This window comes from Girardinichthys multiradiatus, chromosome 19, assembly GCF_021462225.1.
Source record: "Girardinichthys multiradiatus isolate DD_20200921_A chromosome 19, DD_fGirMul_XY1, whole genome shotgun sequence".
NCBI classification, from domain to species: domain Eukaryota; kingdom Metazoa; phylum Chordata; class Actinopteri; order Cyprinodontiformes; family Goodeidae; genus Girardinichthys; species Girardinichthys multiradiatus.
The window spans coordinates 9568217-9584224 of NC_061811.1; the positions used below are offsets into that span (position 1 = coordinate 9568217).

Consider the following 16008-nt stretch of genomic DNA (forward strand, 5'->3'; position numbering starts at 1 on the left):
CTGTGCAGCATCAGGTTCCTCAACCTGACAGATAAAATAAAACATCCTATTGCTCTCAAGATCCATAACAACAGATTTTACATTAAACCTCTGCTCTGATCATTCAGTTTTTCCTGAAGGAACTCTGTGGTTTTATAAACTGGGATCCTGCAGCACTGATTCATCTTCACAGAGATAAAAGAGGACAACAGTTTCTGAACAGAACATCAGCTACTGTTTGAAGCTCAGTGAAACTTCAAATCTCCCTGTTATGCATGATAAAATACATTCTGTGGTATGGCAGATAGTGACATACAGTATCTAACATTTTTGGAATCCTACTACAAGCTTCTTGAAACAGTTCGCTGGATGTTTGGCCCATTCCTCCTGACAGAACTGGTGGAAATGAGTCAGGTTTGTAGGCCAGGTTTAGGGTCATCGTCCATTTGGAAGACCCATTTGTGTCCAAGCTTTAACTTCCTGGCTGACATCTTTAGATGTTGCTTCAAAATTACCACCTATTCTTCTTTTCCACACTTTGCCATCTGTTTTGTGAACTGCACCGGTTTTTCCAAAAGCCAAACACAGCATGATGCTGCCACCCCCATACCTCACAGTTGGGATGTTTGTTTCAGGCATACAAGCTTCACCAATGTTCCTCCAAATCTTATTATGGTCATTATGGCCAGACACTTCTCTCCAAGATTACAATCTGGCATTTTACGTTGCTGATGGAGTAATGGCTTCTTCCTCCCCGAGTGGCCTTTTAAGCAGGGAGAAAAATGTTGTCTGTGTTTTTTAGTGTATGTAGATTTCTGTTTTTAGCTGTAGCTCTGACTTTAGATTTTCACTTATTAAATGTGACAACCCACTGGGGTGGAAATATGTTAATGCGTTCAGACCTTCAGCATCCAAAAGCCACTGAAACCTTTAATTTCTCTCAGGAAACGTTAAATTAAAATCTTCTAAGATGCTTCTCCTCGTGCTTTTAATGTTAATGTTGCCGATTCACTGTTTTATAAATATTTCAACCAAGGTTTTTTCTGCAGCTACAAATCAATGACTGAATGCTCTTTAAACAGATGTGCTGCATCAGGTCAGAATGAGTTTATTTAGAGGGAAAGTCACTGGAAAATCTATTTTATCTCTAAAACTCAGATAAAATAAAGACTGTTTTCCTGAGATGCATTGTTTTTAACGGCTGCTGTATGTGCTGTGTGCTTTATTTTATAGCCGTTTGTTCATGTATGGGTGTGTAACTGAGCTATGAATAGAAATCGACCAATATAAGTCTAATAATGTCATACAAAATGAGGCCGACAGTGGCCACAACTGTAAACATCCTGGAGCAGAGAAATGATTCTGTTCCTATGGTTTCTAAAATAGTTAATTTAATGAATGGAAACCTGTCAAAAGTGGCTGTTTTATTCTAATTCTGTTTAATGTTCCTATCTCTGCATTGTCTCCACATTTCTGCAGCGTCTTATTATCTTCTTGTTTGTGTGTTTCAGTGGAAAGAGAGGTGGTTCAGAAGAGGACCTTCACACGATGGATGAACCTGCACTTAGAGAAGGTCTGTTCAGTTTCTCCTCCTTCACTCTCCACCTCAGGGGAACTTTGCTTTATGTTAAACTGTCCTGAAACTTCACAGTGCCGATCTGAGAGTAGCAGCGATAACAGCGCCCCCTTTCTGCTGATGTGAGGACCCGCTGACGGTTAGAGTAGGACCCTGAAAGTCCTCTGTAGACATCAACATGACAAACTGCTGAAAATGATCCGGTCATGCTGTGTCACGTGTAACTGGACACCTGCAGCCCATTTGTGTTTTATGGTCTGATCTTTGACAACGTGAATATGCAAACATGCAACGTGAGATCAGCAGCGGTTTTGAGGCTACAGCACCAACAGAACAGAAGATGATTTCAGCTGCACAGGTTGGACGGTCAGGATGCTCTGTGTTAATGTGGCACAGTGGGGACAGCAGCCATAAGGCAGAGATGTCTAATCTGTCCTGCTCCCTTTAGGGCTTACACTCCTTAAACCAGACCATAAACTGAAATAAACAGCACAGATTTAAAGCAAACAGCAAACTCACTGAAAAATGTTATCTTATGATCTGTATCTATGGCTGTGTTTACATTAACCAGGTTAAAATCTATTTCTGAAGCAGATTGTGCTGTTCAGACATCATTAACTTCAGTCAGGTCATATTCCGGATAATCAGTAATCGGATTATGATTATAGATTCAGATACTAACACCGTGTTGGCTCGTTTAAACCTCCATCATTCTGGAGACTTTAATCATTTATATGAACCGAGTTTTCACTGTAAACAGAGTCACAACAGAACATTGTTTCTGACCCAGAGCTCAACAATGACTGTCTGGACTGAGGCAGAAGTTACAGGGGAGCAGAAAGACGAGCCTTGGCCAGAGTTATTCATCAAACACTACAACGTTGTCCAGAATTGGTTCCAAAAAATTGGTTCCGACAGATACCAACCACTTATTAACGATTTAACTGAGTCTAAAATGTTTTGCTGTGCTTGGTTTGTTTTGGGATTCTGGACCAATGCCGTTGTTTATTTTATGTGTCTGTCTTCTCAAACCCCCAGCCTGTCGTAGTGGGTGGCCTCTTCTGGCCGGGTTCTGCTGAAGGTTTCTTTCTGAGTAATTCTTTTCCTCTGTTGAACTTCAGTATGGGGGACTGCTACAGTGTTTTAGACTGCAGTTGTCAGGATTTTATTAGAAAGAAAACTTTATGCCCATAATAAACCTGACTGTGTTTTATTATAACAAGGAACTAATTAGATCGTCTATATAATTGGACTGATTTGATTATATGTTCCTGTGTATAGTTTGGATCTGTTGATCAGAACTCGAATCTTAGAATGACGTCACACCCGAGTTGAGCCGGTTCATGTTGCCAGTTGGAAAACCAGCAGGAGTTAACGGTTGTAGTGTGACGGCTGTCAGTATTACATACTGATTACATCACATGTCTTTCGATTCTGTGTGTTTACACAGTAAAGGAACATGCTAACAAAAAGAAACTGTACAGTACTGCTGACTACACAGTTCTCTTGTGTGCATTAATGTGATAAAAACTGTCAGAATGCAGAGAAATAGTTTATTCTTGCACTATTTGACAACGTTCTGTATGGTTCAGCTCACAGATGGACAGAACCTTTGTCTTAAAAATCCTATTTAACTTGAGCGTGACCACAGGACCTAAAGCTGTGAAGCTTAATCAAACTTATGGATTTTAGGACAATGAAGAATGTCTCACTCTGTGATTGATTTTTTTATTACTACTGATTTTTGCTTTTATTTTATATTTTCAGTTATATTGTTATGTAATGTAGTTGCTATGATCGTGTATGTTTCAAACTGGTCTCTCTTTAAAAAAAAAGAGACCCTGTGACTCTATGAATGAAGGTAAAATAAAATAATACAAATGTGTATTCATATTGGATATTGAACGCAGGGTCTGGAAAACAAAAAAATAAAGTTAATAAAAACAGTAAAATTATATAAAATACATAAAAAATATAAATCAGTAGTACAAATAGGTAAAAGCTCTCATAGGATTTGAATAAAATAAAAGGTAAAATAAAATTTTAAACATTATTATAAAAAAAATATTCAGCCATGCTTTCCGTGTTTTGGGACTTCCAACCTAAGGAAGACACTGCAAACAAGACTGGGTCCTGAAATGCTTGAAAGTTATTGTACCAGAGTTCCTCCTGAAAGCTGCTGCATCAAAACGGCTTAGAAAAATGACATTTATTCTGCAACAATCAGAAAAGTTTCCTCTGTGAATACAGTCATACTGTGAGAGAAACGCTCGGTCCTGCTATGAATAAGCTGTCAGGAAAGTCGGTTCACATTAACATAAAAGTCAAGGTGTCGCCGCCTGCTGACAAGCTGAGGAGTTATGTAGTGTTTGTTGTATTGATCCTCTGCAGCCACCATCTACAGTTCAGTTTCTGTCTGTTTTTGTCCTGTTTGGTGTGCTGTTTTGGGTGGCATTAGGTTGTGTTTCTATTATTATTGTGTCGTCCAGCCTTAGCAGGCTTTGTCCTCAGCTTAGTTTGTCAACAGTGAGTCCGAGCCATCAGATTGTTTCTTTTGTCTTCTGCGACACAATAATCCTCTCTTCTCTCCCTCTGTGTCTGGCCTGCTGTCAGAACTCTGACACACTAATTAAACAATCAGACACTTGTTTTCAGCCATCTTGGAACGTTTCAGCTTCCCACCACCCCACCACCATGAACGCCCTCCATGTCCCAGCAGGTTCATGTCAGGGCTGAGTGTTTCCTCAGCCTCCTCTCTCTGAAGCAGTGATAAATCTGCAACCATCATCATCTTACCCCATTTGTCTCCTGCTCACATAACACAGAGCTGCTCCATCAGCAGCTTCTGAAAGTTCCTCAATGGGAAGATTTAATGGGAGGTCTGAGAGCTGCTAAACCTGGTTCCTCTGCAGTAATAATGTTTAATTATTTAGTCTTAAAACATGACTAACGGAGGATTTCGACCTGCGGCTTAGACAATTCAAAACGACATCATCATAGTTCCTCAGTTACGTATCTTCTCCATAAACTCTGGGCTAACCTGTAACTGCATCTGCTCTGAGTTTGGCTACAATAGAGCTGTTGAAATGACTTTATTGGATTAGATTGCTAGTACCGAGTTGGATTCCCCCGTTTGCCTTTACAATTTCCCTAATTCTTCATGGTATATTCAACAGCATGTTGGAAACATTCCTCAGAGATTTTGGACAAGATTGATAGCTGCAGATTATTCTGCTGCACATTCAGGGGGTCTAGTATCCCGATCCACCACAGCCCAAAGGATCCAGCGCTTCAGTTTGAGATGGTTTGAGTTTTGTGTCTCTGTGCATAATGATGCTAGAGGTAGCCATCAGAAGATGGGTACACTGTGGTCATAAAGGGATGGATATGGTCAGCAACAATACTCAGGCAGGCAGTGGGGTTTAAATGATGCTCAGTTGGTAGTAATGGGCCAAAGCTTGCGGAGAAAATACCTTCCACACGATAGCACTACCACCAGCTGCCTGAACCGTGGATACAAGGCAGGATGAATCAATGCTTTCATGTCATTAATGCCAAATGCTATCTGATTGTCGCAGCTGAAATGAAGACTCATCAGCCAACGTTTTTCCAATGTGTTTAAGTCCAAATGGCTGAGAATGTTTGCTGTTCTCAGCCAACAGTAGTGGTACCTGGTGTGGTTGTCTGCTGCTGTAGCCTATCTGCTTCAAGGTTTGATGAGTTGTGCACTGAGACAGTGGTTGTAATGGCTGGTAATTTAAGGTACTGTGGCTTTTTTGTTATATCAAAGCCTGTGTCCTTTAACCTGTGACATCAACAGAGCAATTTCACCCATTCAGCTTGCGATCATTGAATATTTTCTTCAAAATTCCCATCTGGCACCAACAGCCTTGTCACAATCAAAGTCTCTTTCTCACTCTGATGCTCAGTTTGAACCTCAGCAAGTTGTCTGAATCACAACTAAATGCCTAAATGGATTGAGTTGTTGCCGTGTGATCGGTCGGTAGGGTGGTTGTAAGCCAGTGTATCTAATAAAGTGGTTGGTGCTAACTGTTCATCTGCTTATTGATACTACATCAGTAATTAGTGAAAGCTTGGATCTTTAAACCATAAATGGGAAGAATCACAGAAAAAGTACAACCAGGAGATTCAGCCTTACTATAAACATCAATAACATTCTTCTTCGAAGATAAAGTGAATTTAATAGCTTTAAATAAAAACTTTACATCAAAAAACAAGTTAACTTTCTTCTTCCGTGTTCCATAAATGATGCAAATAAAGATAGAAGGACAGATAATCTAGCTCTCTGACATGAAACTGGAATTTGGGACACATATGAAGATGTTCAGATTTGACTATACATCTCCCTTCTTTCTTCTCTCTTCTCCCAGTGTGACCCACCCCTGCAGATCCAGGATCTGTTCCAGGACATTCAGGATGGATACGTCCTCATGGCCCTGCTGGAGGAGCTCTCTGGCTGCAAATTGGTCAGACTCTGATGTTCTCAATCATTTTCATGTAAACTCATGATGTCCTGAGCAGCTGTGTAACTGCTCTCTGTTTCCGTCTCATAGCTTCACAGCTTCAAGAAGTCCGCACATCGGATTTTCCGGCTCAACAACATCGCCAAGGTGCTGTCTTTCCTGGAGGAGAGAAACGTGAGACTCCCACTCAGTCGACTGTGCTTGAGCCGATCCCTGTCTGATTGATCGGTTTGTTAAAGCTGGATTTATTCGTGTTTCCAGGTGAAGCTGGTCAGCATCGATGCGGTCGACATCGCTGATGGAAACTCCTCCATCATCCTTGGACTCATCTGGAACGTCATCCTCTTCTTTCAGGTACTCCGTGTCTATCAGCATTTGGCTTTCATGCTCTACCTCTGATCCGTTGTTCCCAGTTAGGTGTGAGAAAAAAGAAAAAAAACGGACACTTTCAGCTGGTTTATGGTCATATCTGACATTCAAGGGTGTATCTAATCCAACTTTTCCATCTCCACTAAGATCAAAGAGCTTACGGGAAACATCCGGAGCCAGTTCCCCTCCTCGTCCAGCTTGTCATCCATACCCACCAGCTCCGACTCCGACACGTCCTTCAGCAGCACGCCATCAGAAGAGCGACAGTCTGCAGCCATCACCATGAGGGAGAACAGCAAGGCCATCAAGAAGCTGCTGCAGTGGATCCAGAGGAGAACCCGGAAGTGGGTTGGCTGTGGACTTTTGTAGCAGAATAAAACCCAGACTAATAAAGAAACTGATTCTGATTTGATCTCTTGTCGTCTTGTAGGTACGGGGTGGCTGTGCAAGACTTTGGGAAAAGCTGGACCAGTGGTCTGGCCTTCCTGGCAGTCATTAAGTCTATTGACTGCAGTCTGGTGGACATGAGGAAGGCCAAGCTGAGGACTCCCAGAGAGAACCTGGAGGATGCCTTCAGGATAGCTCACTACAGTTTGGGAATACCTCGACTGCTGGAACCTGAGGGTAAAAATCGCAGTTTTACATTTCTGATCCATGAATTAGACGCTGGCTACCGCTGATGCTGTGGCACATTCCTGATGTTCTGATTAGATGAACAGCAGTTTCTCTAGGACCTTCATGATGTGGAATGTCAGGGCAACAGGTCTATAGTCATTGAGGACTGATGGGGGACTTTTTGGACCTGCAGCCTTATTCCAGTTCAGTCTCTCCAGTTGCGTCTTCACCTGACTTCTTGAGACACACAAGTGGAAGTTGAGGCAAAGGAAGCATCAACATGTTCTGATTTTGTTGAAGACAAACATGTAGAAGCAGAAGGATCCATGGCTGAAGTGGAAGATAAAACTTTTGAGGTGTGAAAGTAAGGCTTTAGGTCAAAGGAGAGTGGGATGTCTGTTTGGCTGTGAGCAGGAGAGGAGGATGCAGAGCTTGTTTCAGAACTGAATCTATTGAGAATGTGTTTGGTTCATTGGCTCTGTCCAGACCTCCATCGGTCCGATCTTCTTACCTGTGATCTTCTTCATCCCTGACCACACATCTCCGATATTGTTTTGCTGGAGCTTGCTCTCCAGCTTCTTCTTGTACACCTCCTTGCTAAGTTGCTTCTGTATACTCCTCAATGATTTCCTTGTCTCCCCATCTCACAGCTATTTTTTTGTTGTTAAGGTCCTTCAGGTCACTGGTGATCCAGTGTTTGTGTAATGTATAAGGTCTAGGATATAGAGCGTATGGCAATATGAAGTAAGCTATAAGGTTTAGGAAATACGTAGAGCGTAAGGTAAGTAAAGAGTAAAGTAGAAGGAGAAGTCGAAATGGTGCTCTGTTTTAATTGTGAGAGGTTAATTTTTATTGGCCCATGTTTTCTTTCATAGCTACTAAGTTCTCAGAGCTGACCTTCCCTCCATCCAGGACTAGAGTGAGGAAATGGCAGCTAACATCTCTGCAGACCCCACACATGCTGGACAAAAATTGTTTATACATTTACCTTCCGGTCGGCGCTACGGATTACTGTTTTCAAAAAACCAGCCACCACAGAGATGGTTTCCTCCCCCAGACAGTCTCTCTCACTCAAGAACACTCAGTCAGATTGTGCATATTTGCACTAATTCAACGTTGTCTTCCTCTTTTGTAAAAACAATGTATATATACATAATTAACTGAACACTTTTATTATCCAATAAGTCTTATTTTATGTTTATATTTGAGAGCAAAGTGGAACTGATGTCAAATCCCTTGTTTGTGTCACAAACGTAGTGAATAAGACTGATTCTTATTTCCTCCTTTCCTGTGTAGACATGGCTATAAACGCTCCGGATGAGCAGTCCATCATCATGTATGTTTCACAGTTCCTGGAGCACTTCCCCGGCATACAGGAGGTAACAAAATGTGACTACAGATTCTGACAGGTTCTGATTCTGACAGAAAACCTCTCTGTTAACGTCTGTGTCCCTCTGACAGTCCGAGGAACCCTCCCAGCTGATTGAACGAAGTCTCTCCATGGGCAGACTCAACTTTCGTGACATTGACTCGGAGCACATGAGGAACGGAGCTCATCACGGCAGAGTGAAGCAGCGTTCCTACATGTTCCAGAAGGACGCAACCCAACCTCCACCCAAAGTCTTGATTTCCTCAGTGTCAGAGGACAGAAGTGTCCTTGAGCCACGTTTCAGGGTGGCTGCGGCTCGATCGTGGTCCAGTGAAGACATTTTATCAGACTCCCCCCACACTGAAGACCTCTCCCGCACTATGGACGTAAACTCCAGAGAGCCTGGCAGCAATGTCTTGCAGGACTTTGATTCCCCTGAGCATCCCTTCACTCACTCACCCTCATCAGTACCAGAGTCGCTGATTGGTGACTCTGCCATCAACTCTCCAGACTCCTGGATTGAGGGTGAGCTGAATCCTGACAGGTTCTGTGAGAGTCGCAGTGACAGTTCTTTATGTGACAGTGGGACGGCTTGGGATGTTTACCGGGCCACACCAGTGGAGGTAACTCCATATGATGAGGGATTTATCTCCTCCGTTGAGGATCGAGCTCCTGATGAGTCCATTTTTGAGACATACATTGATGAAAGCATGAGCTCCCTGGGCAGAAATGATATGCAGACTGTGAGAAACAAAGAGGAAGAGGGGAAGGAGAAACAGGAGAACACTGAGACTGAATACCTGGACCCAGAACCAGACCTGGCAGCTGATCTTAGAGAAACGAAACATGTAGTTGAAACTTCTCTTCAACAGGACAAAGTTCCCAAAGAACAAAAACCATTAGATAAGCTGTGTGAACCAGAAGGACTGGACAGCTCTGGTGCTGGAGATCTCCTTCAGAAATCGGATCAGCTGAACCAGTTTGAGCCCATCTTCTCCACTGAACCCCCTGATGAAGTAAACAGTGCTGAAGAGATCCCTATGAAAGAACAGGACAGAGAAGGAAGCTACCAGGATGAAAAGCTTAACGGTGAAAGAGAATGTCTGGAGCAAAGGTCTCCGGAGGAAACTAGAGGTCAAATAACTCATTCAGCCCCGGAGGATGAAGTAGAGGAGTTAGGAAAAAAGTCAGAAAGTTTAAAGGAAGGGAACGACTCAGCTATCGAAAGCCTAGAGGTTTTAGGAGACTCCTCACAGTATAAAGAAAGCAGCAACTCAGAAACATTAGATAAACATTCAGCCAACGGTGACACAACGTCCAAACCAAGTCTGAACATTCCTCTGATCTCCATCACCAGTGAGCCAGAGGAACCGGACGAAGAGACAGAATCTTACCCAGGAATACTTGATCAGGACGAGCATAAAGATAAGCAGAAAAACACAAAGGTCCAGAGTTCCCAAAGTCCAGATCCACTAAACATTGTTTGCAGTAAGGATGATGGACAAGAACCACCAGAGATCCCATCCAGTTTAATGCCTGGAAACAAAATACAAACGAGAGACCCAGAAAGAGAGTCTGTAAATGATCCAGGTGACCAGGATGGCAGCTATGGGACACACTCAGAAGGTAACGATGAAAGCAGAGACAAACAGAAGGAACGGTTTCCTGGGAAAGAAGGTGAGAATGTTTCAGATCAGTGTCCTTCAGCAAACACTGACACCCAGACGGAGAATCCTGGCGGCAGGAATCAGTCTGATGGACACCGGGGCAAACCGACTGAAAGGGAGACAGAGAACAGCCCACAGAACCTGCTGGATTCATTTGATACTTGTCAGAACATTCTGGATTCTCGTTCTCAGAAGCTGAATGGTCAAATGGGAACACCATTTTTGGAACCAGCAGATTTACCCAGAAACTTGGACCAGTTTTCCTCTGACTCTGATAGACGTTCTTCAACAGAGGATCTGGTCGGTGACCGAATAGAACCTATGGATCTGTTCTACCCCGACAAAGAGGAGTCCATTCTTCCAGAACCTCCTGACATTGAGATGCAGAGGTGGCCTTCGGTTTTGAGCGTTTCTGCTCTTCAACCAGCGCCTCCTTCAGACAGACCAGAGGACCTACAGGTGGACTTGCTGGGTGAAGACTTCCTGGGTGGAGGAGAGCAAGATCATGTGAGATTTCTTTTTTTCTGATAGATTCAGAACTGTTCCCTGAGTTTGGATAATGTTGTTCCTTAAAAAGAAATGCTGGATGTCTGTAACATTCAAAGAGCACAAATGTTTAGTATTCTACCAGTGATTTAAGTTATCAGGTCAGGTTCCAAGTTTGTTTAGCTGCTGGACCACATTCAAATGTATGCAAATGACACAGTGTGGGTGTGTCCATGTTCTACAGGGATCTTTGAGTCCATTTGGTAAAAAAACTGAGCTCACCAAACTTGCTGAACATGTTTAAGTCTGACAAAAAGAAAACAGCAATAAATCAACCATCTTTCTGATATTTTTGATCACTTAAAAAATTTTACATTTAATGACATGTTTCTCTGAGTTTTTCTGATTCTCTCTCCTTCTTACTAGTTATTGTTTGGCTAAAGGATTCTTCACTTTCTCTAATCAGGTGATCAGTCAGACCAATCAGACACCGTCCGACCCGCCTCCATCCCAGGAGCAGTGTGTAATGTGTGGAGTGAACATCGGAGCTCCGCAGGCCGCTGACGTTTCAGAAGCAGACAGTAAAGGAAGCTCTCTGAGGTAGAGCTTCTATTCTGGTACTGTGAGAACCAGACCAGGCCCGAGGGACAGCAGTGGGACCGTTCTGACCCAGATCCTCTCTGACTGCTCACAAGTTCCCATAAATGTACCGAGAGCAGACATCTGAGAGGGCTGCAGGGATGAATCATTGCAGCTTAAAGACAGGAGATGAGGATTATAGATGTTATTGTGCTTCAATTAATTCTTACATCACAGATTAACTGTTCCTGTTCTTCGGTTGGAATTAAATTTATGATCCGGCAGGCTGTCAGACATCTGACCTCTTTTCTGATTCTGGTGGAGCTCTGTCGTGTTTTAGCTGCAGCCTTCAGGGTTCTGTAATTGTTGCTCTGAAAGGGATGCGATGTACATACATTCAGGATGCATGAAAATGCGTGAATATATTGCATGAACAAAAATGCATACAGGATGTTGAGGGACTTGTGCATGAAAGGTTTGGTCATTTTTTAAGGTGGAAATTCAAAATTTACGATCTACTTTTTTGAGTAATTATAATTTTTAAATAAATTCTGATATCAGAGGAATGGGGAGTTTATTGTATTTTGTGATGTTAGAGGATTTCCAGCTGTCAAATGGTCACTCCTCCAGAGTAACATAACAGTGAACTGAATGTCCCAGGATCACACATCTAATTGAAACTTGAGTAGAACTGAACTAAATCCTCTAAGAACGACCAAGCACCTACAAGACCAAGACTTTTAATTAAAGATTTCAGAACTTACTGACACTTTTGTTTCTCTCCGGGACCATAACTGATGGATTCTGTCTTTTAGGATTGACTCCATCAGAACGGATGAGATCCACATCCCTCCGGTACTCCGACACAGGAAGGGAGCTCGCATCTCAGAGTCCATGGTGGGTTTGATCCTCTGGCTTGTCCTCTGTGGGCCTTTTTGCTGGGATGATGCCTTATAGATAATAAATAACAATAATTATGTACGTCTCACAGGACAAACATAGAGCTGTACCCAGAACAGCTGAACGTGAAGACACTGATTTATGGTGAGAAAATGTTTTTACATTTGTTTGCACAACGCTGTTATCTGCAGCCATTTGAAGGGTTTTAAACTCGTTGCAGAGTAGCATTGAACATGTAGGAGTATTGATCAGGTGAACAAAATGCAGAATGGGGTTAGCTGAAAAGTAGGACAGAAAGGAGCATAAATCTAGCTGGAAAAGGGTAGCTATGGGATGTTTTAGTCCAAGTTTTCAACGATCCTCTTTGATATTGGACCTTTGTGTCTGGAGAGCCAAAAGGGATCAAATTAAATAAATAAATATATCATGGTCTAAAGCCATCATGAAACTCTCTTTCTGCTACCTCTGAGGATCTACTGATGTGCTCCAGTGTGTTTCAGAGTGAAGTCTTCAGGGAATCTATGTTGATGTTGATTTTCTAACCTGTTCTGTCTGTTTTTGTCTAAACTCTGAGCTCTCTGGTCCTTAAGAGGTATTTCTGTGTGTGTTCGCAGGTGGAGGGAGAACTGGGAGCTGTGTGTGCTGCTGCTGCTGTGGCTGCTTCTCTACTCCTTCATGGTTCTTCCTCAGATGGACCTGAAGACGCTGCCGAGCCTGCTGCTCAACCGATAAACACACACACAAACACACTTACTAAAACACCCTTAGTAAAACTCACATTAAAACCTCTGACACAGAGTCAGAGCTGAGCTGCCATCCTCCTCTTCATCACTGAGTGCCCTCCAGATTAAATGAAGGCTTTTTATTCTTATTTTCTGACTGAATACATTTTGTTTTTGGTTTACTTTTGTAAAAAATACGGTGTCATATAAGAGTTCAGCTTTTATGTAAACAATGAAGTAAACAAATGTAAATTTACAGATTTATGAAGTTGGGAGACTAAACTGTCAAACTAAAGCTGCTGCTTTATATTTAAATCACTCACATCTGTTTAGGGGAAGAGCAACACATCTAGTAATCAGACAGAAAGAAGGCCTAATTCTACAAAAATGATGAACAGTTTCTGTTTAACTGCCGAGAAAACGCATTACAGGGACATTTTATTTAAAAAAAACAATAATTATCAACAAAATTTTTGTTTTTTGATAGAAACTGTGAAAATCTAAACTTCAGTTCTTTATTGACCGTTTTTAATAAATCCATGCCATTTACAGTCTCATAAGCATGAATTATTGATTTAGTCATCCATATTCAAAGTAGGCTTTTGCTTAATTTTACTCATATTTGCCTTATAATTTTCTTGTTTGTTGTAAGATCACACTACAGATACTGCTGCTTAATGCCATTACTAAATCAGGACTGCTGTTGTAACTTGTCATATGTCTGATGTTGTGAAATATTTTATTTTGAAATGTTCCTTTTGGGCAGATGTGTTAAGAGCAACAGAAATGTAAATACTGAAGATGTATGAAATGAAAGAAGATTTTAACTCAGATGATGAATGAGATTACAGTCTCTCTGCAGAATGTGTAATGAGTCACAGTAACAGCTGGAGGAAGAGAAGGTGGTTTTTCCCACATTCAAACCTGTAATCTGTTCCAGTTTGTCAGTAGAGTGATTTAAAGGGCCTTAGAAATATATTCACACCCTTAAAGTTTTCCACATTTTGTCACATCACAACCTCAAAAATCACTGTGTTTCATGGGTGCAACACACATTGTGCATAGGAAGTAAAGTGATTCATGGTTTTCAAAGCGTTTTACAAATGAAAATCTGAAATCAGTATGATCTGAGTTAATATTTTGTAGAGCCACCTTTTGTTGCATTTACAGCTGCATGTTTTGGGGGTTTAGGTCCCTACCATGTTTTCTGTGTTCCCTAAATGGCTTGTAGTTCACTGGAAACAGGACTTTGTTTGGCTTTTTTCAGCTGAGGACAGAAAAGCCATATTTGTGGATGGCACAACTGTTAGTTGATCTGTTGATAGTGTCCCTGCAGGTCCTCCAGAATTACCAGTTTAGGTGGACAGCCTTGTCTTGGTAAGTTTACAGTTGTGCCATCGTCTTTCATTTTTCAGATGATGGATTGCACAGAGCTCTAGGAGATATTCAAAGCTTGGGATATTGTTTTATCGCCTAACCTTGCTTTCATCTTCTCCACAATTTTCTACTTGACCTGTTTGTTCAAAAATGTGCTGTAAGAAGCTAAATGACATTCACAGGAAGCTGTATTTACACTGAGGTGACAGGGCCCAGCTGATTAGCTACTGTTTGTACTGGATTATTAGGGGTATCAGAGAGATTTTAATATGTAAAAAAACATTGAAAACATTTTATTGTCTCCCTCTACTTCTCCACTGCTCTGTGTCATATAAATGTCACAATAAAATACACTGACGTTTTTAATTGTAATCTAACAAAATCAGAAAAATACTTTTGAAAGGTATGGATGAGCACGTAACTTCTAGGAGGAGAAAAATCCGAAGGAGAATATAATGTTAAAAACTGAAATAACAGTAAACAATGCAAGGTCACTGAATCTGACCTGCAACAATCAACGGTCTGAGCATGCTCAGTTTGGTCAATCAGGCATTAGAAGTTATGACTCTGATGATCAGAATGTGAACATATGTGAATGTGACATAATTTAAAGGTTTCATCACACAAGAATATTCAAAATTGATCAAAATCCCCCTTTAATGCAAGTAAAGATTTGGATTACAAGTTAATAAATGGATCCAGGGTGGCATCCTGTTGCTTGCGCAATGTTACTGTTTGTTAAACTGGGAAGACTTACAGTTCCTGCTCATTTACTGTGACTCGGGACATTTCCAACAAACATTCTTGTTAACATTGAGATTGAACTGTGATAAAAGACTGAAGCAAGATGTAGATGATCAGTTCTAGATTTTCTGTATGTTTGTAAGGTTTGATAGAGCCTCTATGTGCTGCACCTTGTAAACAGGAAATCTGAAGAAGCAAACTGCCAAAGATCCTGTTGGATGCATTAATTCACCAGCAGATGCACATCAGGTCACTGGTTTCAGCAGGTTTAACCGTGTGGTTTTACAAGACTAAGTGGGAATGTTTGTGGATCCTAAAATGGGTGGATGGATTTTTGAGTATATGTTTGAAAACTTATTTTTTACTTAATTTCTGTGTGAAACCACCATCAAACACTAAACATTAATCATTCTTCTTATCACCATAAAGCTTTTCCCTCCATCTGAGTTAAATACAGCAGCTCCTATGTCCACTGGGGGGCAGCAGAGAGGCTGCTCGTCACAGTTCATCTTCATCACTACTGTGTGCCTGCTCTAAATTTACTATTTACACAACTTTGTACTAATTGTACACTTATTACGGACGGAAGTCTGTCATCAGCCTCAACATTAGAACCACTGGGAGGAGAAATAATGCACTTCCAGTCAGAGGAACCTTCATGTTGTCACATACCCTCCAGACCCCCACGACCCGGCTCCAACACGACTCCCGCTCAGGGACGGTTCCAGAAATGCAAAAGAGACCGATCCTAACAGTGACACCTCACTGAGACCCCGCTCAACACCCCTCAGGACCCACAACATACACAGCCCACATCCCACAGATGTCCTGTGTGCATACTGTTTGACCTACTCCACATAAGGAAACTGGTTTTAATGTTATGGCTGTTTGTTGCACTGTTATTATAAAATAAATATATGTAAGGTTTTTGTAGAAATGTTAAAAACCACTGAAATTCTGCATTTAATATCCTGTTTTATTTGCATTTAAACCAGCAGAAACCAGCCAGTGTGAGTGAATTGAGTATATTTTATGTATATTATTTACCTTATTAGGTTGTTGCTGATGCATTAAAGTGCTCCTAATATGGAAATTAACAGAGTTGTCCTTTTTATTTTGGTCAGCTGCTGTGTTTTGTTTT

The 16008-nt window shown here is 41.5% G+C and overlaps 1 protein-coding gene across 1 annotated transcript in view; it reads left to right on the forward strand.

The window, feature by feature from the left end:
• The window catches only part of clmna (calmin a), a 33646-nt gene extending 17682 nt beyond the window's left edge, over positions 1–15964 (forward strand). The window contains exons 2-13 of the mRNA XM_047345574.1: positions 1491–1552; positions 5947–6042; positions 6130–6213; positions 6301–6393; positions 6556–6752; positions 6839–7032; positions 8320–8402; positions 8485–10566; positions 11012–11145; positions 11940–12021; positions 12116–12168; positions 12639–15964. Coding sequence (XP_047201530.1) covers positions 1491–1552; positions 5947–6042; positions 6130–6213; positions 6301–6393; positions 6556–6752; positions 6839–7032; positions 8320–8402; positions 8485–10566; positions 11012–11145; positions 11940–12021; positions 12116–12168; positions 12639–12756 — 3278 coding nt within the window. The 3' untranslated portion in view covers positions 12757–15964. The remainder of the gene's footprint in view (positions 1–1490; positions 1553–5946; positions 6043–6129; positions 6214–6300; positions 6394–6555; positions 6753–6838; positions 7033–8319; positions 8403–8484; positions 10567–11011; positions 11146–11939; positions 12022–12115; positions 12169–12638) is intronic.
• Positions 15965–16008: the final 44 nt, after the last annotated feature.